At 44.0% G+C, this 14,259-nt stretch overlaps 1 protein-coding gene across 1 annotated transcript in view; it reads right to left on the bottom strand.

The window, feature by feature from the left end:
- Positions 1 to 14,259, bottom strand: part of DLD (dihydrolipoamide dehydrogenase) — a 39,290-nt gene that overhangs the window by 9,190 nt on the left and 15,841 nt on the right. The window contains exons 8-11 of the mRNA XM_033959736.1: positions 13,512 to 13,613; positions 12,510 to 12,700; positions 9,528 to 9,698; positions 8,239 to 8,428 (exon numbers count right to left, since the gene is read on the bottom strand). Of these exons, the coding sequence (XP_033815627.1) occupies positions 8,239 to 8,428; positions 9,528 to 9,698; positions 12,510 to 12,700; positions 13,512 to 13,613 (654 nt within the window). The remainder of the gene's footprint in view (positions 1 to 8,238; positions 8,429 to 9,527; positions 9,699 to 12,509; positions 12,701 to 13,511; positions 13,614 to 14,259) is intronic.

The following is a 14,259-nucleotide window of genomic DNA, read 5'->3' as shown; positions in this document are numbered from 1 at the left end:
GTCCTGTGAGAAATCAGTGGGTACACTACCCCACATGATTTTTCAATGCTCTCTGCTTACGATACACTGGCAGAGAGTTTGGAGCACCATGTCCTCCATACTGAAGATCCATGAACCGTTAAATTTCAAAATTATTGTGCTAGGACAACAAAGTCTCACACAATCCCTAACGGAGCCCAACGCTCACTTGCTTGCTTAATATTCTACTGTTTCTGGCTATCCAAAACATTTTGCACTGCTGGAAGAATTTGGCTAAGGTAGAATTCATAGTATGGTGGAACAGAGTTTATATTACTAGCAAGTTTGAAAGTGTAATAGCAGAAAAACTTCATTCCACTAGATCATTCCTTAAAATTTGGAGTCCGGTCCAATCTTATTGTAATTTAGACCACTGACAATCAGTATTTTAGATCATATGGTATAAAGATTATACTGATCATCTTCTCAACATAATTATTAAGTAATGCTCATTGGAAGTTCTCTCATATGCTTGCATGCAGGCAGACATAACATTTACTGATATGTGTGTGATAGTCTTATATATCAGTTATATATATTTTATACATAGAATATGCACGATATGCACAGTTGATTTGTTTTATGTTTTATTCAATAATTGTACACTTTATTTGTTTTAGAAACGTAATAAAAATACTTGGAAAAAAAAAAAAACCAAGAAAAGAATGTCATTATCAATAAGAAAGACCTAATCTAAATATTGAAGAGAAAAAAGCCCTCTTTTTGTTGTGGTCTCCTGAATGCAGTCTTCTCATGCCCACTAACAACCTAAAAATTACCTCAAATTAAATGCCAAATTGAAAAAAATGAGTTTTCAACATAAGACTTAAATTTTGGAAATGAAAAGTTCACTTCATAGCAACATAGAAACATAGAAATAGACGGCAGATAAGGGCCACGGCCCATCAAGTATGCCCACTCCAATAACCCTCCCTATCTATCTTTGCGGATAGATCCCACATGTCTGTCCCATCTGGCCTTAAAATCTGGCACGCTGCTGGCCTCAATAACCTGAAGTGGAAGACTATTCCAGTTATCAACCACCCTTTCGGTGAAGAAGAATTTCCTAGTGTCACCGTACAGTTTCCCGCCCCTGATTTTCCACTGATGCCCCCTTGTTGCCGCGGGACCCTTGAAAAAGAAGATATCCTCTTCCACCTCGATGCGACCTGTGAGGTACTTGAATGTCTCGATCATATCTCCCCTCTCTCTACGTTCCTCGAGTGAGTAGAGCTGCAACTTCCCTAACCGCTCTTCGTATGGGAGCTCCTTGAGTCCCAAGACCATCCTGGTGGCCATTCTCTGGACCGATTCCAGTCTCAGCACATCCTTGCGGTAATGTGGCCTCCAAAATTGCACACAGTACTCCAGGTGCGGTCTCACCATGGATCTATACAGTGGCATAATGACTTCAGGTTTACGGCTGACGAAACTCCTGCGTATGCAACCTATGATTTGCCTTGCTTTGGATGAAGCTTGCTCTACTTGATTTGCAGACTTCATGTCTTCCCTGACAATCACCCCTAGGTCTCTTTCTGCTTCAGTTTTTGTCAAGATCTCGCCATTTAGGGTGTAAATCCTGCATGGATTTCGGCTTCCCAGGTGCATGACTGCATTTTTTGGCATTGAAACTGAGTTGCCAGGACCTAGACCAGCGTTCCAGTAGAAGTAGGTCATGCATCATATCGTCTGCCATTGAATTTTTGTCTGTTGTGCTTTTGCTCACTACATTGCTTAGTATGGCATCATCAGCGAATAATGTTATTCTACCTCGGAGCCCTTCTGTAAAGTCTCTTATGTAGATGTTGAACAAGATCAGGCCCAGGACGGAGCCCTGTGGCACTCCACTTATCACCTCTGACATTTCGGAGGGGGTGCCATTCACCACTACCCTCTGAAGCCTACCTCCAAGCCAGTTCCCAACCCAATTGGTCAATGTGTCACCCAAACCTAAAGAACTCATCTTGCTCAGCAATCTGCGGTGTGGTACGCTATCAAATGCTTTGCTGAAATCCAGGTAGACGATGTCCAGGGACTCACCAACATCCAGTTTCCTCGTCACCCAGTCAAAGAAGCTGATCAGGTTGGATTGGCAGGATCTCCCCTTAGTAAATCCATGTTGGCGGGGATCCCGTAGATTCTCTTCGTCCATGATCCTATCCAATTCGCGTTTGATTAGGGTTTCCCTTAGTTTGCTCACTATTGATGTGAGACTCACTGGTCTGTAGTTTGCCATCTCCATCCTGGAGCCTTTCTTGTGGAGTGGAATGACGTTAGCTGTCTTCCAGTTCATCGGGACGTTACCTGTACTAAGGGAGAGATTGAAGAGCGCGGATAGCGGTTCCGCTATGACATCACCCAACTCTCTGAGCACCCTAGGGTGTAGGTTGTCAGGCCCCATTGCCTTGTTGACTTTTGATTTTTGACAGCTCGCAGTAGACGCTGCTGGGTGTAAACTTGAAATTACTAAATGGGTCAACTGATTTATCCCTTGTCTGTGGCTGAGGGCCGATTCCCGGCGCCTCGCGGGTGAAGACTGAGCAGAAGTATTCATTTAACAGTTGGGCTTTTTCCGAGTCTGTATCTACATAGTCTCTGTCTGGTTTTCTGAGACGTACTATCCCAGAGTTCTTATTTCTGTCACTGATATACTTGAAGAAAGATTTATCTCCTTTCTGGATGTTCTTTGCTAGAGACTCCTCCATGCGGAATTTGGCCTCCCTAACTGCTGTTTTGACAGCCCTTGACTTGGCCAGATATTCTACTCTAGAGTCCTGTGTCCCTGATTGTTTATAAGATATGAATGCTTTTTTCTTCTCTTTGATGAGGTCCGAGATCTCTGTAGAGAACCACTGTGGCTTGTTGTTCCTACTCCGTTTGCTTACTGATTTAACATAGCGGTTTGTTGTTTCCTGTATGGTGGCTTTCAAAGTTGACCACATTTCTTCCACACTGTCGGTGTCTGCTTGGCTTTGTAGCGCCTGGTGAACGAAGTCTCCCATGTCTTGGAAGTTTGTGTCCTTGAATTTGAGAACCTTGGTCATTGTGGTAGATTTCGTGAAACGTTTCCTGATATTGAACCATATCATATTGTGGTCACTGGAGGCCAAAGTTTCACCCACCGAGACCTCTGTGATACTTTCCCCATTGGTAAGTACTAGGTCTAGTATTGCCTGATCTCTTGTTGGTTCAAATACCAGTTGCCTGAGTCTTGCTCCATTCAAAGAGTTTAATAGCTTCCTGCTGCTGCCGGAAGCAGAAGAAAGTGTGACCCAATCCACATCAGGCATGTTGAAGTCACCTACCAATACTGTGTCACCCCGCAAGGTGATATTCTCTATATCTCCGATTAATTCCATATCTAGGTCATCTTGATGTCTTGGGGGTCTATATACTATGCCAAGATACAGGCATTTGTCCTTCCCTCTGGCCAAATTTACCCAAAGAGATTCCCCAGTGTACTGTACATCTGTGATTCTGGTGACCTTAATGTCATCTTTAGTATATAATGCTACACCACCTCCCATTTTACCCTCTCTGTCCCGGCAAAGCAAGTTGTAACCTGGTATGACCATGTCCCATCCGTGGGAGTCTGTAAGCCAGGTCTCAGATATCGCCACCACATCCAGGTCGGCATTCCTCATTTCTGTTTCCAAGTCTAGGATCTTATTTCCCAGACTGTGGGCGTTGACGTACATAGCCCTCCATGTTGTGTGTTTGTTGTTTCTCAGTGGGGACAATCCCTCTTTATCATCTGGGACACCATTAGCATTATTCGCATGTCTCTCACACTCCCTAGACCCAGAGCTAAGGCTTGTTCCTGTCTCGGACTCCCCATGACTATAGTGTGCTCTTATCTCAGACTCTGTAATGTGTGTACCCTGTGGGGGTATTCCCGTTTGGGCTACTTGAGCTCCTATAGTGCAATTTGCAACGTGTGCACTCGCGCTGGTCCCAGAATTACAATGTGTACCCCTCTAGACCCAGGATTGGTATGTGTACTCCCCCTAGACCCAAAATTGTAATGTGTTCCAGAAATATACTGTTTACTTAGCTCAGTCTCAAGAGAGTATTGGTAGCTTAGCTCGTTAGGTGGGTTGTTTGCGCCCGTACCCTCCCCCAACTTACCTAGTTTAAAGCCCTGTGTAGTAGGCGGGCTAGACGGTGTCCAAGGACGTTCTTCCCCCTCCTGGTCAGGTGTAACCCGTCTGGTCCCAGCAGTCCTTGCAGTGCCTCTCCGTGGTATAGGAACCCAAAGTTCATTCCTTGCACCATCCCTGCAGCCAGTCGTTCGCCTTCCGGACTCGATCCTCCCTGGCACTGTCCTTGCCCCTCACTGGGAGGATCGAGGAGAAGACCACCTGCGCATCCATCCTCCTCAGCTTCTCTCCCAAGGCTCTGAAGTCTTCGGGTATGCTCTCCGGAGTGCACCTGGCAGTGTCGTTGGTTACGACGTGGATGAGAATCATAGGGAAGTGATCCTGGGGTTTGATGAGTCTACCCAGGCTAGCGGTTATATCCCGGATCCTGGCCCCTGACAAACAGCAGACCTCTCTTGATTGCAGATCAGGTCTACAAATTGGTCCCTCGGTGCCCCTTAGCAGCGAATCCCCGATGACCACAACTCTGCGCTTTCTAGGGTTGGGCCGACCTATTGACTTCGAATAACTTGTGGAAGGTCATTCTGTAAGAATGGAGATAAAAAGAAAAAAACCCCAAAAGCAGCATTACGAGTCGATTCATAATGAGTAAAGGAAGTACCAGTCTCTGAGAGTCAACCAACCGTAATGTATGTATTGGAATATATGGAATGGTTACAGCAGCCAAGTATGATGGAACTGCATAATGTAGAGCTTTAAAAGTCTTGACAAAGAATTTTAAATTTAGATTATTTATTTTTAGTATCCTCCAAACCTCTGTCTAGAACCCTGAAAGGATCTTTGCAACAAACAGCCCACCAACTGGCGGGATCACCTTTAGCCCCGAAAGGAACTCCTACTGGAACCATCCGGAGCACATGGTCTGCTGTCTGGCAGTGCCTGAGAATGACAATCTACCACACTGGTCATAAGGTTGTCCAAACCTTTACCAAAGAGCATTTGCCTCTTAAAGGGCAATCTGTACAAAGTAGCCTTAGAGGCTGAATCTCCTGTCGATTGTCTAATCCACAAGTTTGGGCGGAGATAGAGTAAGCCAAAACTTTGCTCATGACCCGTATAATCCACCCCTGCAAGAATCACATGAGGCATAGTGCCTTCCTCCGCACAGGGAGCCTAACACAGCATCTTATGGCAAGCCCATGCCACAAAGGATGCCAAAGCTGCCACTTTGAGACCCAGAGCCAAGGCCTCAGACTGTCTGTCTTTTGAGGATCAGATCCACTCTCCGATCCTATGCATCCTTCAAAATCATTCCTCCTTCGCTAGGGAGCAAAAGTACACTTTGTAACCTGAGCCATCAAGGAATCCACCTTGGGCATAGACAAGAGCTACTGAAACTCCGGTGCCATGGGATATAGATTAGACATGGCCCGGGCCCCCTTTAACGGGCCCTCTGGAGAGTCCCAATGCTCCGTGAACATTGAAGTGATCTCTGGATATGCTCGAAAAAAATGTGGACTGTAATTTGGAACTGGTCAGCAGAGAATGCTGTGAAGTTTTGGGGATGCTAATTCCAATTCCCGCAGAGACACTGTAATGGCCTCCAGCAAATCTGTGGGCTTAAAAAGCCTACATACAGTTGAGTCCTCTCCCTGGTCTAGAACTATCAGAGATTCTTGACTGGTGGCATCCACAGGGACCCAGAATCCTCCAATTTGAATGACTCAGTGTGTGACATCAAAGATATGGAAATAGACCCTAAATCCTCCCAGTCCTTCTCCGGCTGGTTGTCTGGGTCTGGAGAAGCCATTCATCTCGGGGGAACTGGCCCCTATGGTTTGCAATCCTCCTGCACCTGGCCTGAGGCCATGCCAGCCTGTTTATGCTTCAGATAAGCTTCAAACAGTAAAGTCAAAAAACCAGGATCGAAATCCTGTACTGGATTTCCAGAAGATCTCTGCTGGTCCATATCATGGTCGCTCATCAGTTCTGCGGAGTCTGTATGTCTGAGTTTTGCCAATAATGCATTTTGCTTTTTGCAGGCTCTAGAAAGGCTTAGACCCCAACAGCTAAGCCTCCTGTGACTCCGAACTCTTAGAGGGACCTGAGGGAACTAAGCCCAGTGCTCGCAACCCACCTCATGTGCCCCATGGATGCTCCTCAACTGCCCATCCAGAACGAATTTGATATGAAATAGTCGTTACACAGTCTGGGGAGTATATCCTGAGCGATTTTAAGCAAAATGGAGGTGTTTTGAGGCAGTTAGAGGTTTTTAAAGTAAAACTGGGAAATCCAAGATGGCAACGATTTTGGAACCAAAAATGACCCAAGAAAGCAAAACAAAAGGTCAAAAAATTGCCAGGGGTTTTTGGAGGTGGAAGACCCTCAAAAAAGCTCCTAAAACTAAAAAACACCCCAAATTCAGAAAACATCCCCTCCCCCCACACACATTTTCCCCATAGGAATAAATGGAGTCTTCTCACATACTGGAAAGGTACCTGCCTGCATCAGCTCACATACACAGCAGCTGGGTTTGGAGAAGTTTTCTCTGCCTCTTACAAACCTGCTGTGTTTCAGGCACTTGTCTCTTCGGGCTGCCTTTTAGTGCCTCAACCCCACTAGCTCCTCAAGTATCTTCAGGGGGTAGGACACAGTTGGCACTTGCAAATCCCTGGGGACCGATACGGGGGACAGTCAGCCTGTCCTCAAGCGCCTGATGATCAGGGGCAAGCTAACCTCCCAGGGGACCAGACCCCGAGCTGTCCATGAAGTTGGTGCAGGCTGGCTAGGTAGAGGCCCTAGAAGAAGAGTCGCTCCCTGATGCAGACCTTTGAAGCCATAATCTGCAAATTCTTCTAGGCAGAGCTGCCCCAAAAAATCAATAACATCTGTGGCACTGGTAAGCCTCGAGAATCGGTACAATAATATCTGAAAAAAATGAAATAATAGCAATGCAGAACAAAAGACACCTTTCTCAACTCGCTTGGAGAAGGAAAAACTGAGGAGTAGGGGCTATGCCCAGGAACAAAGAGGTGGAATGAAGAAAGCTTTGGATGAACAATTACTCGTGAGTATAGGATATAAACTCTACTGTCCAGACTACTATGTCCTTTGCACTAGAATAGCTTTTTAGGAGTGGGCCTAATAAAAGTTGATGTTACATAAGAGCTCTGGAGACTCTTAAGGTCTCTTTTTAAAATACAGAAGGGTCTATATCTAGAGAATGCTATGAGGATGGCACTCCCTCCCATAAGTGTCATCAGTTGGATTCAAGTGTGGATTGATTGCTTAGCTTTTTATTGTTTATGATTTTATACATCTTTATGTAATTTAGCATAAAACACTTATCCCCGCCCTCATCACCTCGTGCTGACTACTGCAACTTGCTACTCTAAGGCCTTCCACTTAGTTATCCGTCCAGAATTCAGCTGCACTACTCATATTCCGGGAGAGCCGCTTTACTCACGTTACTCCTTTCCTAAAGTCACTGGCTTCCCATCCATTTACAAAAACAATTCAAACTCCTCTTACTGACCTTCAAATGCACTCACTAAGCTGCCCCTCACTATCTCACTTCACTTATCTCCCCCTGTGATCCCCTACCGTTCGGCTGGTAAGTCCCTCCTATCTGTATCCTTTTCTTCAATTGCCAACTCCAGACTCCTTCCCTTCTGCCTTGCTGCACCATATGTTTGGAACAAGATGCCTGAATCCCCACAGTCGGCTCCATCTCTGGCGATGTTCAAGGCCCGTTTAAAAGCCCACCTCTTTGAGAATGCTTCTGACTCCTAACTCCTCTTACCTTGGGTTCTGCATCTCCTACCCTCTATGTCATATCTGTCTGTCCAAGTTAGACTGTAAGCTTTTTAGAGCAGGGAGACTGTCCATAAATGTCAACATGTACAGCACTGCATACGCCTTTCAGCGTTATATAAGTGATAAGTAGTAGTAGTAATTTAAGCATTAGTGGCCATTTAGAACAGTATCACAGAACCATGCTCTATGCTTGCCTGAATCATAGTAAAAGGCTCTTAATTCGGGAATGGTTCTGGACTTGAAGCAGCAAGCAATGCACATGAGACTTGAGAGTGATGTTGTACAGCTAGAAGGCGAACTGTACCTCTTCTTTCAGCTGTTCCTCTGATTTACCAACCCAGGCGACCTCCGGATGTGTGTAAATCACTGATGGTACACAGTTGTAGTCAATATGAACTGCCCCACCAGCCATGCCTTCAACACAGATAATCCCTTCGTCCTCTGCTTTGTGAGCTAGCATTGGGCCAGCAACTACATCCCCAATTGCATAGATACTATGAAGCAGAGAGAGAGAGAGAAAAAAAAAGTCAGTCATGGGGTCCGTTGATATTAAATCAACTGAATGCTGTCTTTTATATCAGTACAAAAGCAGATGGCTAGGGAATGCTGTACCATAAAAAAACAAGAAAGCAAAACAAAAATAAATCTATCAAAGAGCTTGGCTCCCCTCGTCCCAGCGATATCACACTCCAGGTTCCACTTAGCTTGAACACCTTCCCCCCACCTTAGGAGGTTCAACCCCCCTCCTGTTCCTTCTCTAGGGTGGACACTTCCCAGCTTTCTCTCTTTACCCTCTAGGTTATTTCTCCTCTCCTCAGCTTCACCTCTTCCTTCTCTTTGCCTTCTTCCATAAGATCCTTGGCTCTCTTCTCTCCTCCTTCCTGTCCACTCCAAATTCTTTCTATTCCCCCCTCCTCCCCCCCCCACACACACAAGTTCTCTCTGAGATCTCTCTTCAGGCACGTTTCCTCAGCTTTCATTCTTCCCCTTCCCTCAGGAACATATACCAAAAAGTTTGGTCTCCCCCTCCCCCCAACCTTTTTCTTTCTACTCCCTCCCATGATCACACAAGAGGCAGTGATCAGATGCACATAGGGCCAAATCGTTTTCGTCCGCTAGTACCAAATGTCTCCAGTGTTTGGCAGACTGACTGTGCCCAATGGTTAAAGCAGCAGACTGAAAACAAGGAAAGTTTGATTTCAAGTCCCACTGTGGCTCCTTATGACCTAGGGTGTCACTTAACCCCCCACTGCCTCAGGCAGAACCTTAGGTTGTGAGCCCATCAGGGACAGGGAAATATCTAGAGTACCTGAATGTAACTCAACCTTGGGAAAAATTGTGAGCTAAATGCTTAAAGAAATAAATGCTTTCAAAAATATGAGTAACATTTTCCTTTGAGCCTTCAATTTGCTTTCTCTTTCCTCAACTCTTGAGCAACTGTCCTTTTGCATTATATTTCATTTTAAAGAGGGTGGTAAGCTATGTTTTTTGAAAATCTGAGTATGAATGAGATCTATGGCAAAGGTCATCGTATTTTTGCTACTTTTGGTTGTGGACGTAACAATATGTCTTGAGAGTTTCCAGACTACTTACTTTGGGATCTTTGTCTGGAAGCGGTTATTGATGGGGATTCTTCCCTTGGCGTCCGTTTCTATGCCCAGCTCCTGCAGACACAGGTTCTGAGTGAAAGGACGGCGGCCAATGCATACGAGCAAAACGTCACAAGTCACAACTTCTGCCTTGCCACCAGCTGCAGCTTCAATACTGGAAATAAAAGAAGGTGAGGATAAGGCCATGGAAGTGGCAGAGATTTATTTATAATAATAAAAACTTTATTTTTCTATACCGCCATAGTCAAAAGACTTCTAGGCGGTTCACATTGAAAGAAGGTTGGACAATCAGCGAATTACAGAATGCAAGAGGAGAAATGTTACATAAAAATTGGGGTTATATGAGAAGTGTTATATGAGAAATTACATCAGGTTTGTGAAGGGAAATATCATAGTGAGAGAAATAAGCCTTCAATCCTAAAAACCCTCCATTATAGAGTAAACTTTTAGGAAAAAGTTAAGTTTTCTCTATAATGGGGGGGGTTTGCACACACCCCCCACACTCCCCTCAACAGCAGCGCGAAGAGTATGAAGTAAAGTGGGGGGGGTTCCCCCCACACCTCCCGTCGGAGCTCTTTAAAAGTAAGTTTTTAGGCGGCGTGTTTGGGTCTTGCGCCGAAATGTCAGCGCGCCAAAGTCTCACGCGCTTTTGTCCCGTCACCATTTTGCCATGGTCCCCAACATGGGAAGGACTGTTGCATAGGGCTCGTAGGCTGATTCTGAACATGTAATAATGGAGCTTTCTTTGGGAAGGGTGAGGGGGATCTGTGGGACTAATATTATAGACCATCTTGAAGAAACAACATGGAGGTCTTGGTTTATTAGTATGTAGAACTGCTCTGGTTAATACATAAGAACATAAGCAGTGCCTCTGCTGGGTCAGACCAGAGGTCCATCATGCCCAGCAGTCCGCTCACGCGGCGGCCCATCAGGTCCAGAACCTGTATAGTGATCCTCTATCTATACCCTTCTATCCCCTTTTCCTTCAGGAAGTTATCCAGTCCCTTCTTGAACCCCAAAACTGTACTCTGTCCCATTACACCCTCTGGAAGCACATTCCAGGTGTCCACCACCCTTTAGATGAAGAAGAATTTCCTAGCATTGGTTCTGAATCTGTCCCCTCTTAATCTTTCCGAATGCCCTCTCATTCTTGTAGTTTTTGAAAATTTGAAGAATTTGTCCCTCTCTACTTTCTCTATGCCCTTCTTTGTGTCTTTTTAGATAAGAAAGGTGAGTGAAGCTTTTATCACACTCAGTACATGTAAATGGTTTGTTCCCTGTGTGGATCATTTGGTGTTTTTTTAGTCCTGATCTATCTACTGCAGATTTTATAACAGTTTACAGACTGTGTTTGTCCAGATATAAAAATAAAATAAAATAAATAAAAATATTGTTATCCACCTAGAATCTGATTGGAGATTAGAGTGGGCTATAAATATTATATAGAATAGTAAAAGGGCCCCTCAGTGACCACCTTTCTCCCTCCTTCACAATGGGACAGTGCCTGAGAGAACAGTTAAATTCAAGGTACCTTCACTATCACCATCATGTCTCATCAAGCAACAAGTTGGCATACGCATCTCGTTATTGTGTAGTGTCTGTCTAGATACCTGGGCTTTAAACAATATATCACATTTTACAATCAGGTGCAAGCTTTTCATAAGACAGTTCATTTATGCAGAGGAGCAATGAGACCATGTCCAAAAGCTGCCCAACACTCAGAGCCTCTGTGCTGGCAGAGATGCTAAAGGGTTGTCGGAAGTCACAAAACAAGCCCCTAGCTACTCACCTTAACTGAAAGAAGCAGGAGAGCAAATGTCAAGAGAGAGAAATGGAAAACTGATGGAGGCTTGTGGTAAATCCGATACCACAGGAAAAGAGATCTGATAGAAAAGGTGGAACAGCAGTGGTAGAAAGAATGGAACACAAAGAAAAGAAATGAAAGGGTTGGAGAAAAAATGGAGTGAAAGTACAAGTGAGAGATAAAAGCTAAGAGAAAGATGGCAAGACTGAAAAAAAGGGATAAAGCGCAAGCTTGAGAGGGCCCTGATGGCACTATGCTAGAAGCAGAAAGGTTCTTACCTGCTAATTTTCTTTCTTTTAGTCCAGTGGTCTCAAACTTAAACCCTTTGCAGGACCACATTTTGGATTTGTAGGTACTTGGAGGGCCGCAGAAAAATATAATGTCTTATTAAAGAAATGACAATTTTGCATGAGGTAAAACTCTTTATAGATTATAAATCTTCCCCCTCCCCCCCCATGAAGGCCTTCTTTGCAGCATCCTCCAGCTTCCCCCTGGCCTCCTGGTCTTAGTTTCAGCTAATTACTGCAACCTGCAGAGTGGATCGCCGGTGCTGTAGCGTTCCTTGTAGGCTCCCATCGGCCTCTGCAGCACATTCCCTCTGTCGCAGTCCCCCCCTCCTCTGACATCAGGGGCAGGATCGCAGCAGAGGGAACGTGCTACTGAGGACGCCGGCAGCCTGCAAGGATCGCTACAGCACCAGCAATCCTCTCTGCAGGCTGCGGTAATTATCTGAAGGTAAGAGCGGGAGGGCAGGGGGGAAGCCGGAGGATACTGCAAAGAGCGAGCAGCACTAGTACAGACCGTGGGCTGCAAAATAGTACCTGGCGGGCCGCGAGTTTGAGACTACTGTTTTAGTCCCTCCAGACTGGCACAGAACTGATGGGCTATAACACACCTCTACCTCTAGTCTGTTCTCATTCTCTACTTGCTGGTAGAGGTGCATTATAACCCATCAGTTCTGTGCCAGTCTGGAGGGACAATAAAGAAACAGTTCATGCTAAAAGGGTGGCCCAAGGATGATGGCCCTTCATCCCTTTTAATCCATTTCTCTGTGCAGACCCACCCATACTCCAGGAAAAATGAAAGAACATCAATTTAAGTAATGCTAATTACAAAACTCCTCCTGTAACATCCTAAAGGGCAAAAGACAAGGAAACTTACGAAACATCAATTTTTCCATCTTGTCTCTTTGCAGCAGCAGTAACCTTAGTGTTTAGTTTAAATTTGAGCCCTTGTTTCTGAAGAATACGCTGGAAGTTTTTCGAGATCTCCATGTCGATGCCTACTCCACCAACATGCCCTAGGAACTCAACTGCGGTCACATCTGCACCGAGCCGCTGCCAGACTGAGCCCTGCAGGTACAAGTGGCACATTGTCAGAGGTCAGCACCCCCATGTAAAAACACGTGGCCCCCTAGCTGATGATACATTAGCTTTAAAGGACCCAAAAAATAGACTGTGAGAAAATAGCTGTATATTATTCAAGTTTTAAGTTTATTATAGTTTTGATTTAAACGCAATATCAAGTATTTTCAATGCGTATAACAATATTAAAAATTTGGTGGAACAAATAAAATCATTTGAGACAATAAAACATACAAACCTATCCATAGTTAATTAAAGATACAAAAGGAATATAAGGATAAACTACATTTGTTTTAAAAGAAAAAAAACGAAAATAAAAAACATTTGGGAAAGGAGCAACATCAGGAAGGGTATTAAAAAAATGTTAATAAAACTTGGTTTGGAAAAAATGTTTTAAAAAAAAAAGGCTTAATCTAGAAGTAAATAGGAAAATCAAAGAAGATTATCTGATCTAAGATTCATATGCATCTTTATAAAGATAGCTTTTTAGTTTGCTTTTAAATTTTTCTAAGTATTATAAGTAGGGTTGTGCGGGGGGGGGGGAAGATATTTCCTATATTAATTTGCTTTTTTCATTTTTATTTTTTAAATCTGGTTTAGCACACAGGTCATTTTAGCATCTCACACAGTGAATTCTCCAACATCGTTAACACAGAATAAAGACAATGAGAAAGTGGCAAAAATGTGCCAGAATTCTGAGCCCCTGTTTCAGTAATGGCAACATCAGTTGTCCTCCGAGTAAAGAACACAATACACTTCTGATGGCCTGACTGGGTATCATTAGGTATGTCTTGCTTACCAGCTCCACACCAATCACACCTGCCCCAATGACCACCATCTTCTCAGGAACCTGCTTCAGAGATAGCGCGCCCGTGGAAGAGACGACAGTTTCTTCATCGATCTATCAACAATGAGGGTAAGAGTGTCACACATGCCTTTTCCTAGGTTCAAACTCAGGGCAGTTCTGCAGGACACCACAAGCTCAGATAGGGTTCATTAGTACAGCGAGACTGATGGTAGATTTTTAAAACGTTTGGACTCATCAGCCATAATAAAACTAATTTATGAAGACTTCAAGCCTTACATAAACGAACACTAACAGGTTATATACTATACTGTGTCATATTCTGTTTTTATATTTAAGAATTCAAAGCAGATTACAGTGAAAGAAGCTGTCATGGAATTACAGATAATCTCTCCAAAAGTTGCTTAAATTCAATATTAATCCTATTAATTAGAAAATAGGTACGTTTTTACTCATTATGACAGGGGTTGCCATACCCAATCAAATATACTGGGTCAATAGTATAGAAAGTAGTCTCCCAAAGGATAGGACCAAACAAATAAACAAAAATAAAGGAGAACTCCTTATGTATAGAAGAGAAGACTTTCAACCAGAGAGGTGCTCAGAACCTTGAATAAAGGTGATGAAAAACACTAACTGGGGAAGAACCCCTATAAGTGTTTCAATGCTCTATCATTGCATCTTCTCCATTGGAAGAAAGAAATCCATGAAAAACTTGTGCAAAAACTTAACTGGTGTCAAA

Source organism: Geotrypetes seraphini, chromosome 9, assembly GCF_902459505.1.
Source record: "Geotrypetes seraphini chromosome 9, aGeoSer1.1, whole genome shotgun sequence".
Taxonomy (NCBI): Eukaryota; Metazoa; Chordata; class Amphibia; order Gymnophiona; family Dermophiidae; genus Geotrypetes; species Geotrypetes seraphini.
The sequence above is the reverse complement of the archived record's forward strand: the minus strand, read 5'-3'. Positions and strand labels throughout refer to the sequence as shown.